Source organism: Triticum dicoccoides, chromosome 4A, assembly GCF_002162155.2.
Source record: "Triticum dicoccoides isolate Atlit2015 ecotype Zavitan chromosome 4A, WEW_v2.0, whole genome shotgun sequence".
In the NCBI taxonomy this organism is placed as follows: Eukaryota; Viridiplantae; Streptophyta; class Magnoliopsida; order Poales; family Poaceae; genus Triticum; species Triticum dicoccoides.
This window is the reverse complement of record NC_041386.1, coordinates 591,306,771-591,320,808: the sequence shown is the minus strand read 5'-3', so window position 1 is coordinate 591,320,808 and position 14,038 is coordinate 591,306,771. Positions and strand designations below refer to the sequence as shown.

The 14,038-nt window shown below is 47.0% G+C and overlaps 2 protein-coding genes across 2 annotated transcripts; one reads left to right on the top strand and one right to left on the bottom strand.

The window, feature by feature from the left end:
• The first annotated feature begins 294 nt into the window (after positions 1-294).
• On the top strand, positions 295-2,489 carry LOC119287063 (protein NUCLEAR FUSION DEFECTIVE 4-like). Its single transcript, XM_037566559.1, has one exon. It carries the CDS (start codon positions 453-455, stop codon positions 2,265-2,267), a length of 1,815 nt encoding a protein of 604 aa, XP_037422456.1. The 5' UTR covers positions 295-452; the 3' UTR covers positions 2,268-2,489.
• A 3,284-nt stretch (positions 2,490-5,773) lies between these two features.
• On the bottom strand, positions 5,774-12,701 carry LOC119283725 (protein argonaute 12-like). Its single transcript, XM_037563148.1, has 22 exons — positions 12,000-12,701; positions 11,251-11,450; positions 11,012-11,158; positions 10,715-10,848; positions 10,496-10,605; positions 10,299-10,405; positions 10,011-10,143; positions 9,808-9,924; positions 9,548-9,655; positions 9,391-9,462; positions 8,619-8,741; positions 8,367-8,541; positions 8,155-8,276; positions 7,945-8,082; positions 7,416-7,558; positions 7,277-7,339; positions 7,139-7,202; positions 6,839-6,974; positions 6,657-6,730; positions 6,445-6,539; positions 6,317-6,348; positions 5,774-6,193 (listed from the first exon to the last, which is right to left on the bottom strand). The coding sequence occupies exons 1-22, from the start codon at positions 12,699-12,701 to the stop codon at positions 6,030-6,032; spliced, it is 3,159 nt and encodes a 1,052-aa protein (XP_037419045.1). The 3' UTR covers positions 5,774-6,029.
• Between the last annotated feature and the right edge of the window lie 1,337 nt (positions 12,702-14,038).

Genomic DNA, 14,038 nt, shown 5'->3' with positions numbered 1-14,038 from the left:
TCGGTGAATCGTTTCGTTGCTTGGTGCTGTCCATTATTCATCAAAGGGGGTTGATACATATGTGCAAGAGTTACCCAACCAATTAACATTGCCTTACCGATTTGAACGGCTGTAGAGTTTTGGGCGCAATCGCATGTCCGCCATATATGTCTGCATATATATCGATCGGGTAGCATCTCCTCTACGGCTAGGAGCACTTTTCTTATCACAAGATGATGATAAATCCTGTTCGTACAACACATGCCATCGTGAGAGAATTGAGGATGGAAACGATTCCATTTGATTTTTCTTTGCTCGTGTGGTCAAAATAGGAAGCTGACATATCTCGCTTGCTGATCATTCTCGCGCTACATATCTCATATATATATATAGCTAGCTAGCCGCAGCAAGCAAACCAGCCAGCACACTCGTAGCAACTGTAAACTAGCTAGTCCAATCGAGCTAGCTGAGCCATGGTGTCCGGCGATGGCGGCCGAGTGCCGTCGACGCAATTCGCGAAGCACGTGGTGGGCGGGCGGTGGTTCATGTTCTTCGCGTCGATCCTCATCATGGCGGCCGCGGGCGGCACCTACATCTTCGCCATCTACTCCAAGGCCATCAAGTCGTCGCTGGGGTACGACCAGCAGACGCTTAACACGCTCAGCTTCTTCAAGGACGTGGGCGCCAACGTCGGCATCCTCCCGGGCCTCATCAACGAGGTCACCCCGCCCTGGGTCGTCCTCGCCTGCGGCGCCGCCATGAACCTCGTCGGCTACCTCATGATCTACCTCTCCATCACCGGCCGCACCGCGCGCCCGCCCGTCTGGCTCATGTGCCTCTACATCGCCGTCGGCGCCAACTCCCAGTCCTTCGCCAACACCGGCGCGCTCGTCACCGCCGTCAAGAACTTCCCCGAGGACCGCGGCGTCGTGCTGGGGCTCCTCAAGGGCTTCGTCGGACTCAGCGGCGCCATCTTCACGCAGCTCTACCGCGCCATCTACGGCACCGACAACGACGGCGCCGACCTCGTGCTGCTCATGGCCTGGCTCCCCGCCGCCATCTCTCTGGTCTTCATCCCCACCATCCGCATCATGCCGCGGGACACCCCGGCCGCCGCCAGCAGCACCCGGGAGCGCAAGGCCTTCTTCTACTTCCTCTACGCCTCCATCGTGCTCGCCGTCTACCTCCTCGTCATGAACGTGGTGGAGCTGGAGGTGCTCAAGTTCCCCAGGACCGCCTACTACGTCACCGCCACCGTGCTCCTCCTCCTCATCTTCTTCCCCATCGTCATCGTCGTCCAGCAGGAGCTCAGGACCTACCTGCAGCCGCCACTGCCCACCCAGTCCCAGTCCCAGTCTCTCGTCCCGACTACAACGACCACGGCCGTCGTCCACGAGGCCGAGACAGCCACCGTGATGCCGCCGGCGACGACGTGCTTCCAGGACGTGTTCCGGCCGCCGGCAAGGGGGGAGGACTACACGATCCTGCAGGCGCTCTTCAGCGTGGACATGCTGGTGCTGTTCGTGGCCACCATCTGCGGCGTGGGCGGCACGCTCACGGCGATCGACAACCTGGGCCAGATCGGGCAGTCCCTGGGCTACCCGCAGCGCAGCGTGACCACCTTCGTGTCCCTGGTGAGCATCTGGAACTACGCGGGGCGCGTGGTGGCCGGCTTCGCGTCCGAGTACGTGCTGGCCCGCTACAAGGTGCCCCGCCCGCTCGTCCTCACGGCGGTGCTCCTCCTCGCCTGCGTGGGGCACCTCCTCATCGCCGTGGGCGTCAACAACGGGCTCTACGCGGCGTCGGTCATCCTCGGCTTCTGCTTCGGGGCGCAGTGGCCGCTGCTCTTCGCCATCATCTCCGAGGTGTTCGGCCTCAAGTACTACTCCACGCTCTACAACTTCGGCGCCGTCGCCAGCCCCGTCGGCTCCTACATCCTCAACGTGCGCATCGCCGGCCGCCGCTACGACGAGGAGGCGCTCCGGCAGGGCGGGCGGCGGGGCAAGGACCTCACCTGCATCGGCGTGCGCTGCTTCAGGGAGTCATTCTACATCATCGCCGGCGTCACCCTGCTGGGCGCCCTCGTCTCGCTGCTGCTCGCGTGGAGGACCAGGAACTTCTACAGGGGCGACCTCTACGGCAAGTTCAAGGCCGACCTGGCCATGGGTCCTGTCCCTGCCGGCGAGGAGCCGCCGGAACAAGCCACCACCAAGGATGGTAGCACCAGTCCCAGCGACAACGCCGTCGCCACCAATAATGGCAGCAAGATCGGTTCAGCTGATCACTAACCAAAGACAGAGAGATCCATGGAATCATACGGATGCATGTGAATGCTACACATGCTTTGCTTAATTTGTGTGTACAGGTATATAGATGGATCGATTGTATAGTTGTACTACAAAACGGATAACTGAAATTCTTGCTTCAGTAGTAGTACACAAGTAGCGGGTGAAGCTCAGCAAGTCTTGTGTGATCCCGCATTTCATGGAAAGGGGACTGCTTTAATTTCATTTGCTAGATGTGCAGGTTAGATTGATTGTTCCAACGGTAGTTTGCTGGATCGTCATGTGAATGAAACAGTGAAAGTTCAACGGAAACTATCAAAATCGTAGGGCATCATCACCGAGCCTCTGCAACAAGCCTCGTGTTGCGCTCAGCGCTCTTAGCACGAGTCTTGTCGCATCCTCGGATAGTTTTATCGATATCTTTTCATGTGCGGTCTGCAACGTAGTTTGTGTTGCTTTCGTGCGTCTTGCAACAAAGGTCATATTGCAGATGACTTAGTCAGGCACATGGCGCATAGAGGGATGCATCTAAAAACATTTTGCTTTCGATCTCCCGGTTGACGCGAAGCGTTTTCGTTTTAATTTTCAATTTTATTTTGCAACTGTCTACCATGATTTTCTGCAAAAGAACAAATTATCCAGTATTTTTGCAGGTATGTACATGACATGACGTAGGACGAAGATAATAGAAAAGTCTTATAACGTCACCGACCAAATCTTGTTGCAATCTGATCAGTTACATCTTACCAGTGCATGTCTATTTTTTTTCTAATCACGTGCATGCTCTCATATTAACGCGCAAACCTCCAAGATCCGTGTGATCAATATTGCTGATTAGTCCATCATGACACTTGTTAGAAGTTCCAGAGGAGTAGTGAGAGCTACCCATTTCTGGCAATACGAGCTTTTACATTTCATGTTCCGTAATCCTTTGAAGGACCTATATATCTCTTGATTCTTGAGTTACTGAATATACTCCGGCCGAGAGCAGCTTGGTAGGGATAAGCGCACCAGCGTCTCGTCGCACTCTTCTTGTTGCTTTGTGGGAAATTTGCACCAAAATGTCACTATCCAAAATTATGAACCTAAAGCGTCTGACCATTAGTAGCATACTTTTCTAAATACAGTATATGATAATGGAACTAGTTGCCAAACTGTCATCTGATAGACCTTGACAAGTCACTATTCAAAGACGTAGGCCGCCATCTCTCTCGTCCCCTCTTGTTGGATAAGAGAGGGCATCGATCTGCACACAGCCAGAGCATCAAGACCATTGACGATTGTGAGTTTTTCATAACTAGAGCAGGATCACGTACAAACTTGAAATGGATTGAGTGATCGTCCGACAAGGATTAATACGGTAGATTAGTCATCAATCCCCGGAGCGTCATTTTCTTGGCATCGCCACAATTAGTAAACCTTTCTAGAACACCACTTCTCTCCCTCCTTGGGCGCAGATGAAATGGGTGTTGCTGAGATTTTGTGCTACTAGTAGTTGCCAACTACTACGACAGGAATATTTGGTTCTTATGTGTATATACACTTTATATGCAAAAAATAATTAGTAATTATAAATTCAAAAGAACAATCTAAAAATGTGTTTGAAATAAAGTTGACTTTCTATTATATACTCATGGGGCGAACCAACCTGTGGTTGGATGGTTAAAGGGACAGTGCTATCCCCAGCCCATCAGGATTGAAGTCCTGGTGCTCGCATTATTTCTGAATTCATTTCAGAATTTCCGGCGATGCGCTTTTAGTGGGAGGAGACGTTCCTGTCGACGGCGAGGCGCCTACGGTGACTTCGTAAATCTCAAGATGATATATCGGCTCAGTCTGCCCATAGAGGTAGGGTGTGCGTGTGCGCGTTTATAGTGGTGGTATCTGTACTGTGTTAATTTTTTTAATGAAAAATAGTGAGGAATGTTCATGACCACCCATGCATTGCAGTCTTGAATATGTGGAATAATGTACTCAACGGTGTCGACTGGTCAGCACACGGCATGGAAAAGTAGGCTGCATTTGAAACTGGATGAAAATGAACTAAAACGCAGCATGGTAAATCATTTTCACCAAATGTGACGTTTAAAAGAGATTAATTGGACCCAGACTTCAATCGTGGAGCATCCTGCTCGAGCGGTTGTTCATGGTGTAATTGTCACATGGGTCTGATGTTTTTTGATGGAACCTTCATGAGAATGGACAATTTTCAATGGAGTCAATGTATAGAGCGTTAATCCAGTCTGATGTGCCAGTTGATAATAATAAGAAGATCTGGAAGATGAAGATACCTCTGAAGAATAAATTCTTTGCATGGTATCTTCGTCGCGGAGTCATTCTTACTAAAGATAACCTTATTAAAAGAAATTGGCACGGAAGTCCGCAATGTGTCTTTTGTCATCATGATGAGATAATAAAACATTCGTTCTTTCAATGCAAATTAGCTCGTTCTATATGGTCAGTCATCCAGATAGTCTCTGGCTTATATCCTTCTTGTACATGGTACTTAGGATTGGAGCGTTTGCCATTATTTAATCGCTTTGGCTATGTAAAAATGATAATGTTTTTAATGATAAAAGTACTACCCTGATGCAGGTTATCTACAGATGTACCGGGACTCTTCGTTTATGATCCTCTCTACAACACGTGGAGAATCGAGACCTGTTTACGGAGGTGTATACACCACTGAAGGATACTTTTACCCAATATGGATAGCAGCATGATCTTAGAATTGATCCACCACCGCTTTAGGCGTTATACGGACTCTACATATTTCTTAGTGTTTCACCTTTTTTATTTTTCTTCTGTGCGAGAGAGGACTTCATTTGGCTGTGTGCATCTTAGTTGTGGAGAGGCCGGATGTAATGCTTAAACCTTTTAAGTAATAAAGCGCCACTTTTCGAAAAAGTTAATCGATCTTGAAAAAGGGCCCTTAGATACGAGTACATGTCGTCAAGCACACGCAGTTTCCCCACACCGGCCCCAAGCCATGCCACACCACCTAAGGCACGCCTGTTTCTATCAGAGACGACGAGTCGTCGCCAGCGCGCGACGCGCCGGCAGTCACTTTCTCCGACGATCGACTTATCAGTCCTCAGGGATCTTCGAACAAGCAGTCAGCCAACTGCTACGCGCCAGCGAAATCACTGCAAATACTAGTCATAGCGGGGACGAGGACGATGGAGCTCGCTATCCAGCTAGCTAGGGTTCCCCGCCTTGCCCGCAAGAGCGCACCGTCGTCTTCCCTTCCGGCGTCTGCGTTTCACACGGACGCAAGGCGACGACTGATGGCGATAATTGGGATGACGCGTATCCTCTTCCCGGCCAGCCACACACTAGTCCATTGCTGGCTCTGACTTCCGACTCCGGCCGGAATGTATAGCACGCTGCCGTGACGACGAGGCCGTCGGTGGGTGCGTGACCAAACCACTACCAAGGATGTCAGTCTCGTCATCAAGACAGCCAACTAGCTGAAAATCTTTCCAACTGACAGCAGACACGTCCACAACTGATGCAGTACCATCGAGTGTTCTTCACAAAATACAAGGGCCTACGTTCGTCACATGCATGTAACCCCAGTATGTTTTCAGAGGACGTACGCTAACCTAAGGCTAAAGTTCTTGAAGGCAACACGTACGTCCTACAAAACCATGACGAGTTTCATGAGACTGCTCTAGTGCGACCAAGCCATCTGCAACACAGCCATCAAGTCCTAGGCAAAAGGCGTGGAGACGTGCGTAGTCCTCTCAAGCAACGGATCAGCCATCAGCAGTAGAACATGAACTCCTTGACACTGTCCCTGATCTTGGGGAGCTGCCTCGCAGGCGCCGACCGGGCCGTGGCCGACGACGAGCCCCCGTCGGAGAACTCGTCCTCCATGTAGTAGCGCGCACGGAAGGCCGCCAGGTGCGCGTAGTAGGCCGGAGGAACTGTCACAGCAGCAAGAAAGCAGAATCAGCAGAAAGTCAAAAGACATTGCCGATGGCTAAGATCATGAGCATCTCTCCCTTGCAAGCTGATATAGAGATTTGAAGACTAGATCAAATGCGTACCTATGGAAACCGATCGCGTGCACCGGGCATAGCTGCGAGCGAGAAATCATCAGAAGAAAAGGGTTAGATAGACAGATAACAGGTTATGCATCATTCATCATCGGGGGGAAATGGCTAGAGCAGCTTACGTGTAGCAGAGGTTGTAGGTCAAGGTTTGAAGGGCATCAGCACTGAAACGGTTTTTATCGAGAAGAACATGATAATGTGTTGGGCGGCTTGTTCCCTGTCCAAAGGAAAACAAAGAAGCATCAGTGTCGACTCGAGTACCATGTCATCATGAAAGACTTGCCGAATTCATTAGAAGTACAGGACTACAGAAATGTGGATCATGTAACATCACCTGAATGCCAGCATGGCTACAGAGGTAGAAATCAAACTCAGTAGGATGACAGATCTTTGTGTCGACGACGGTACCTGAGGGCAAAGCACACTTGATACTTTAATCTTGTAACTCAACACACCTTGGTACCCCAAATCTACCTAGTCGTGCCGATATTATGCTAACTAAGCAAGTAAACTTACCAGGTAGGATATTCCCACTTCTATCCGTCAGATCCCGCGCACGATGATTTTCAGGAAATAGACGAGTGTGATGCCGCTTTTGCACGACAACAAATGTGACTGGTGGGAGGTACCCCGCCTGTAAAGTAGCACAAGCCTGGGAGCAAGAAGAACATGGTGTAGCAAACAAATTAGAAATTACAATGTTACGGTATGAATTAATCACTAGCTGCTAGGGAATCAGGCCCGGAGAATGTTGAAACAGAAAATAAAGGACCAATGTGGCGTTATATGGAGAGGGTCAAAGGGGGTGAGAAGAACCTTGCGAATTGCATCCATTTCATAAAGCAACACTTGGCTGAACTGACCATCGCTAACACCATCTCTGCATATTAAATGATTCAGTATTAAGCAGAGACTAAGAAATGATCCTTGAAAAACAAAGACTGCTTTACAAACCTATAAAATATAATCCTGTGAGGTTTACATCCAGTTGCTCTGTAGAAAGAGAGAAGCAACTCCCTGAAAAAAATTTAAAATTGAAAAGTTACTATGGCAAAAAGGAAAACTAGGCAAATACTTCGGTATCTTGCACTACCTTATCATCCCACCGCCAACAAGTCCCTTCTGTGGATCTTTTGTTTCGGTGTAAAGGTCGGCAATAATTTCTTCCCTATGGCCTTGTGAAGATACCAAGCATTTGTATTTTGTTACTTCTGGCCAATCCATGGACGCAACAACCTGCGATGTCATGAACTAGAAGCCTTAATTCCAGAAGTCCAAATTCCATTATGCATTCATACTATTGGTGCCAAGACGGCAAACAGCAAATGAGGATCGGTACTGAAGTGAATTGGAAAATAGATATGTAATATGTTTCTCCTTTGAAGCAAAGTAAGCTTAGTTGCCTTTTACAATGAACATCGCTACTTTTGTTCAGACATTGCCCACCCAAAATGCGAAGCTATTGCAAATAATAGTACTGATAAAAAGCAAGAGAAAAACAAATAGAAACCTAAGTTGAGCACTATTCATTAGTGCATCTGATTTTGACCAACTCTTGTCAAATAAACAGACTGCAAATTAACAAACTGTGGCATGACGAGTGAGAGATCAGAATAACATACTGCTGCAATAGATGGAGATGCATCTTCTCCAGCAGCTGGGTGGGTAACATCAGCTCCAAAAACTATGGTAGGCACATCAGTCAGAAGGGGTATCCTCTTGTACAAAGCATCTTCAAGTACTGTATTCCGACCCCCAACCTAATCACAAAACAGCAACGGTCTCAGCATTCTGCAGGCCTGATTGTTGCACAGCTAGAAATTGATTCATACCTTAACATTGATCTTCAAAGAAAGATTTTCAAGGTATTGTTTCCCACCCTTCTGAACATTTTTAGGCAAGCAGCACTGAGTTATTACACCAAGCTCCGTTTCACAAAGCCGTTTTATCTTTCCTGCATTAAATGGCAGAAATTTGGAATTAAAACTGATTTTTATGTAAAATAGTCAGGTATCAGCTCAGAGAATCAACTTAAAGAGCATACCATAGGAACCACTAATATCAGGTAATATGATGATCAATAATTCAAGTTGCTTCCCTTTTAGACCTTTCTCAGCGAGCACTTGGGCAGAATGGCCATGGATATTTCTGATTGCAGACTCCACGGTGTCCTGACGGCGTGCTTGTGTGATATTCACGCATGGCTCCATGTTCATTTCCTAGTACAGGAAAATTTATTCAGTCAGTACATATGATGCTACCGACAGAAGTCCATTCCTGAAGAAGAAAAGGTTACCATGCCAATGCTATTGCACATGTGAGCCAGATCACGGCAAAACATGCCAATGTCATTTGGGTGAAGTCGAGACGCGAAAGTTAGACATGCCCAATGGTTGATAGATCCTCCATTCACCATTCTCTGGGAAAAACAACGAAATTAGTATTACTACGACTGATGCAGAAAGCAAATGAAATAGACAGAAGATATAGGAACATCGCTGCAAACAGCCAGGTAAAAAAGTACTCCCTCCGGTCCTTTTTAGTTCGCATATAGGATTTGACTAAAGTCAAGCCTTTTAAAGTTTGACCAGCTTTGTAGAAAAAGGTGTCAACATTCATAATCTGAAATCAATACCACTAGATGTGTCATGACTTAAAGTTTCATATTATATAACTTTAGCATGGCAGATGTTGATATTTTTTTATATAAATACGGTCAAACTTTGTGAAGTTTGACTTCCGAGAATTCTAATATGCAGAGTAAAAAGGACCGGAGGGAGTATATAGTCATTTCAATGCACTATATCATATATCAATGGAAAAAATACATACAATCACAACTAACATACCAAGTAGTTCTTCTTGATATTAATATATTTCCCTTCTCACAACATACCAAGTAGTTTAGAGACTGACACAAATGTTCTCCATTTACATGTTAAGCAAAAAACATGCAAGAGCAAAGTGATATTGATAATACTAAACATAAACACTGAGCGTAACAATGTTGCCGAAATGAAATTATGTCACTAAAAAGGAATATGGTCTAGGGTATAAATGTATAATACCTTGTTTATCATGTTCCATTGTCCCACTGAAGGATTACATACTTTTTCCCGTCCAGAGTCATGATATTTAAGCTAACAAGAGAAATATTAAAGAGTTCAAATGAATATAAAATAATGTAAGGACAGTAATGCAGTCATTTTTTTCAAAAGCAGTTACCCTTGGGGAAGGTAGTACACGAGCATCGACCAATGCAAGTTGGTTCATGACTTTCATGCCAAATTCTTTCAAATAGTCATCATTGCCATAACTATTCCTGTTAACAATCTGACAAGATAAAAAGAAGGGATCAGATCATATATCCTCCTCATATCAAATGCATATAAATATGTTGATATGAGAGCAATGCAAGACGTACATTTATGCTATGCTGCAAATACCAAATGCGGAGTAAGTGAGAATTAAGGGCTATTATTCACCTCTAGAACACTGCTCTCCCGTTGAGCTGGTCTTTCACATGCCATCTTTAGTATGCTTGAAACTTGGCGTTCATTCAACTTGCGTGAATATCTTTGTCCCCCAACTATGCTGCAAACCTGAAGAAATCACAGGCACACGCTATTGATTTAACTACAAATACAAAAGACAAACTTAGCAAGCCACAAAAGAAGATGATAAGCACCTCCATAGGCAAATATATCGGTCTGCTGTCACTACCAGCTTGAAGGCATGGCCAATTGATATATTTCAGAGAGTAATTATATTGCTTCTTAAAGTACTGGACAACTGATACGCGCACACCGTCTTGATCAAACCTGCAGTAGCAAATGATCATAGGTAAGTTGTAACTGAGTTCGTTTCTACCCCCGGTCACTATCAATAATCACAATTAATTTAACAGTGTAGTATGACTAAATGAAAATTTAAAGTAAGTGCATGAAGGAAACATGGTATAAAAGTGAATAAGTACATTAATTCCTTCAACGGAGCTGAGGAAACGCTAGTGATCTTGTAGCGTATGGTTTTATCAGTGCGATGAGTGGCCTCAACCCGGACACCTCTAAGGGCTTTCTTCAACTATAAAGCAGAAAAGAAAAAGGAATGCAACAGTTAGTTTGGTAGACAGAAGGAAAAATAATAGTTAAGGAGAACTATCATCATTCATACCTTAATACGATCCTGATCAATCAAGGACCTTGAAGCATCTCGGATATTCAGATATTCAACAGCAAATTCCATCACTGCTTGGGCCTTGTAAAATGCCGTTGCAGAAATATCTGAGAAGAAACAATCAAATGACAAATATTAATGACAGGATTTTTCTAAGGGACTACAAAATTAAGAAACACTTTCACAACACTAGAACAGTTTTAGGTACAGACGTACCGATATTTAGTGACAAACCCATCTGTGTGGGGCGAAGGCTTTGGTAATAACCCCTCCAGCATTCAACACCGTTGCCAATCGCGCCACCATGTCCAAATGACTGAGAGAAGAATGATCTAGAGATCGATACATACCTGTTCCAATTTAAAGAAGATGCAAACAAAATTTTGAATTATGAATATAAGGAATGAAAATAGGGGAACTCAAACAATGAAAAATTTCTACTCCACATCAAAGAAGTATCAATGCGATACTTCCTTTACTACTCCACATCAAGTATCAAATATAAGAAATTACTTTGTTGTGGGACACTCCCTTAAGGCGATGTCGAGAGCTTGGATAGTGTCTTGTGGCACGTCCCTGCTTCTACCAGCCAAAAACTGCCGAAGGCTGTACATATCCAGATTTGAAGCAAGCTTGACAGTTACCTTGTATTCCTCCTCGCTAAAATACAAGAACGAGTACAACGTAAAAACCATTACATGAACAAGCAGGTTTTGATGACAAAAAGGAAGACTGAAATGTTTTTGTCCTACCGTTTATTCCCTTTCGCGGCATTGGCAAGTTTCACGACAAATACTTTGTTCTTGAACGGCAGTGCACCAGCGGTATATAGGCTCTTTCTTCCATCATAAACAGGCAGCCTACCGTCCAAGTGTTCCTTGTACAATTTAACTAGTTCGTTGATTATTGATCTGTTCCATCCACGAGACCTCGTTTCCGGGTCAATTGTCACCTGCGCAACAGGAAGACGGTTGTTATACAGAAAAGTAACCATGACCATGTGCTTGCAGAAATCAAATTATTCACCCACTTTTGAAGGTGAAAATTAACCATGATCATGTGCTTGCAGAAATTATTCACCCACTTTTGAAGGTGAAAATTAACCATGATCATGTGCTTGGAGAAATTATTCACCCACTTTTGAAGGTGAAAATTAAACATGATCATGTGCTTGGAGAAATTATTCACCCACTTTTGAAGGTGAAACCTTAAATTTGCATGAAACTTGTAAGTTGGCTGATTTTGGTATCTGCTTGTTTCTTTAATAACGTTTGGATTAGCTAAGACATGTGATTGATTCTATTTTGATCCAAATCCACTTGATGGTTCAAAATACATACAGCTTACAATACAACGAATTCAATTCACAAGGTCAACCCATGCATGTCAAAAACAAATGCACAAAGATACGCGCGCCAAAATATTCAGAAATACTCCCTCCGTAAAGAAATATAAATGAACATTTACGAATATATCACCGAACAGGTTCAAGCATACGTACATCGTAATGGTAGATCTCCTTGTCGGCGACCTGCACGAGGAAATGGTTGGCGCGGACGCGGCACCTCCTCCCGATGGTCCCGAACCCCGGCCGCGCCGGGAACTTCTCCGCCTTGCTCGACACCGGCGGCAGACTGGCCGGCGCCGCCGGCACCCGAGGCTCCATGGCGACCCTCCGCTGCTCCTCTGCTGCCACCGGAGCCGAGGAAGACGACGACGGCCGCTCGCCTGCGGCCTTAGAGAGCACCATCTTCCGCTCCACCTCGGCACCCAGCACCTCCACCGTCGGGGTCGGGGCCGCCACTTGCTGGCCGGCTCGGCCTGGTCCAGTGCCACCGTAACGCGGGTCGTGCTCACCCACCGCGGCGACGCCACCCCGCCCGCCAGCTGCAGGCTGCGAGGGCGACGAGGGGTAGCCGCCGCCGCCTCGACCACCTCGGCCTCTCGCCGCGTCGTCGCGATGGCCACCGCGCTCGCCGCCTCGGCCCCTCCCTCGGCCGTCCCCGCCGCGTCCGCCATGTGGCTCCTGCTCTCCGGAGCGACCGCGCGGCGCGTGGCCGTGTCCTCCGCGGCCGCGCTCGCCCCCGGCCTCCTCCCCTCGGCCCCTCCCTCGGCCGCCACCACCACCCCGCCCGCGGCCACCCTCCTGCGCTCCGGACGACTCGCCGCCGCGGCCGTGGCCGCCTCCACCTCGTGAAGACATGGACAAGCTAGGACCAAACCCTACCCAAGGAGTTGGCAGAAGAGAAGGTACGAAGCTCAAGCGGCCTGGACGACGAAGCTATATAGAAAGACGGGCTCGGAGATGTATCGGGGAAAGAGAAACGGCGATGACATGTGGAGCCCGCGTGTCAGGGACCCGGAGCGGCGCGATCGGTCAGGGGTCTCCCCGCATTCTCTTCTCCCCCTCGCGCGCTCGCGGAACGAGGAGATCTTTCGGGCCGGCGCGCGCGGGGGCACGTTCTCGCACCCCCGCCACGTCTAATCGCCATTAAGAGCACGCTGCAGCGGAGGCAATGATGGAGAATTATCGGGGCGCGGGGCGGCCTAGCAAAGCATGCAGCCCACGTCGCCCATCCTAGCCAAATCGTGCTACTACTAGTGATTATTCACTATTACTTTCTCCGTTCCTAAATATTTGTCTTTCTAAAGATTTCAACAAGTAACTATATACGAAGCAAAATGAGTGAATCTACGTTCTAAAATATGTTTATATACATCCGTATGTGATAGTCCATTTGAAATCTCTAAAAAAACAAATATTTAGAAACGGAGGGAGTAGTAGGAGTACTCGCCGTGGAGAAAACCATCGGTTATTTACGTGGCAGTGCACATGTCCGCAAATGCGTACAGACCCTCGCCGTGGGTTTTGATCTCGACTTCGCCGTTTGGAGCCAACGCATCCGTCGTCGTTCGATCCGGCATACTTAGAGCAGCTTTAACGGGCTAACTTAAACGGCGGCGTTTTTGTTCGCTTTTTGTTTATTTGAGTCAGCCGCCTGCCGGTATCCGTCCCGTTTTAGATTTGGGTCGACAGTGCATCCAACGTGACCACCCATATGAGCGGGCGTGGCCGACTGTCCGTCTTATTTTAACAAATAGTTCATTTTTGCATTGTTTCACGCACAACTTTTACATTCAAACATATAGTCTAACGTAGTTTTGACCGAATAAAATAGTATAGTTTTACAAACCAAATAAAAGTAAAAATGCCTCGTATAGTTTTGCAAGCCCAATAAAGAATATACATCTATTTGTTGCCAACATGAGCCCACATATACTCAACCAAATCAATTTGCAGTTGCACGTCAGTTTCCTAATCACGCATGTCATGATGAAATTGGATGAACTGTTCAAACGTTGCCGCTCATCCATGCTCAGACACAATATTCCCACACTGAAACTGGAACCCTTGATCGTACAGACGTTCCAGACGCTCATCTTCTATGATCATATTATGCATGATCACACAAGCAGTCATCACCTCCCATAGTTTCTGCGTGCTCCAGGTATTAGCAGGATACCGAACGATGCCCCATC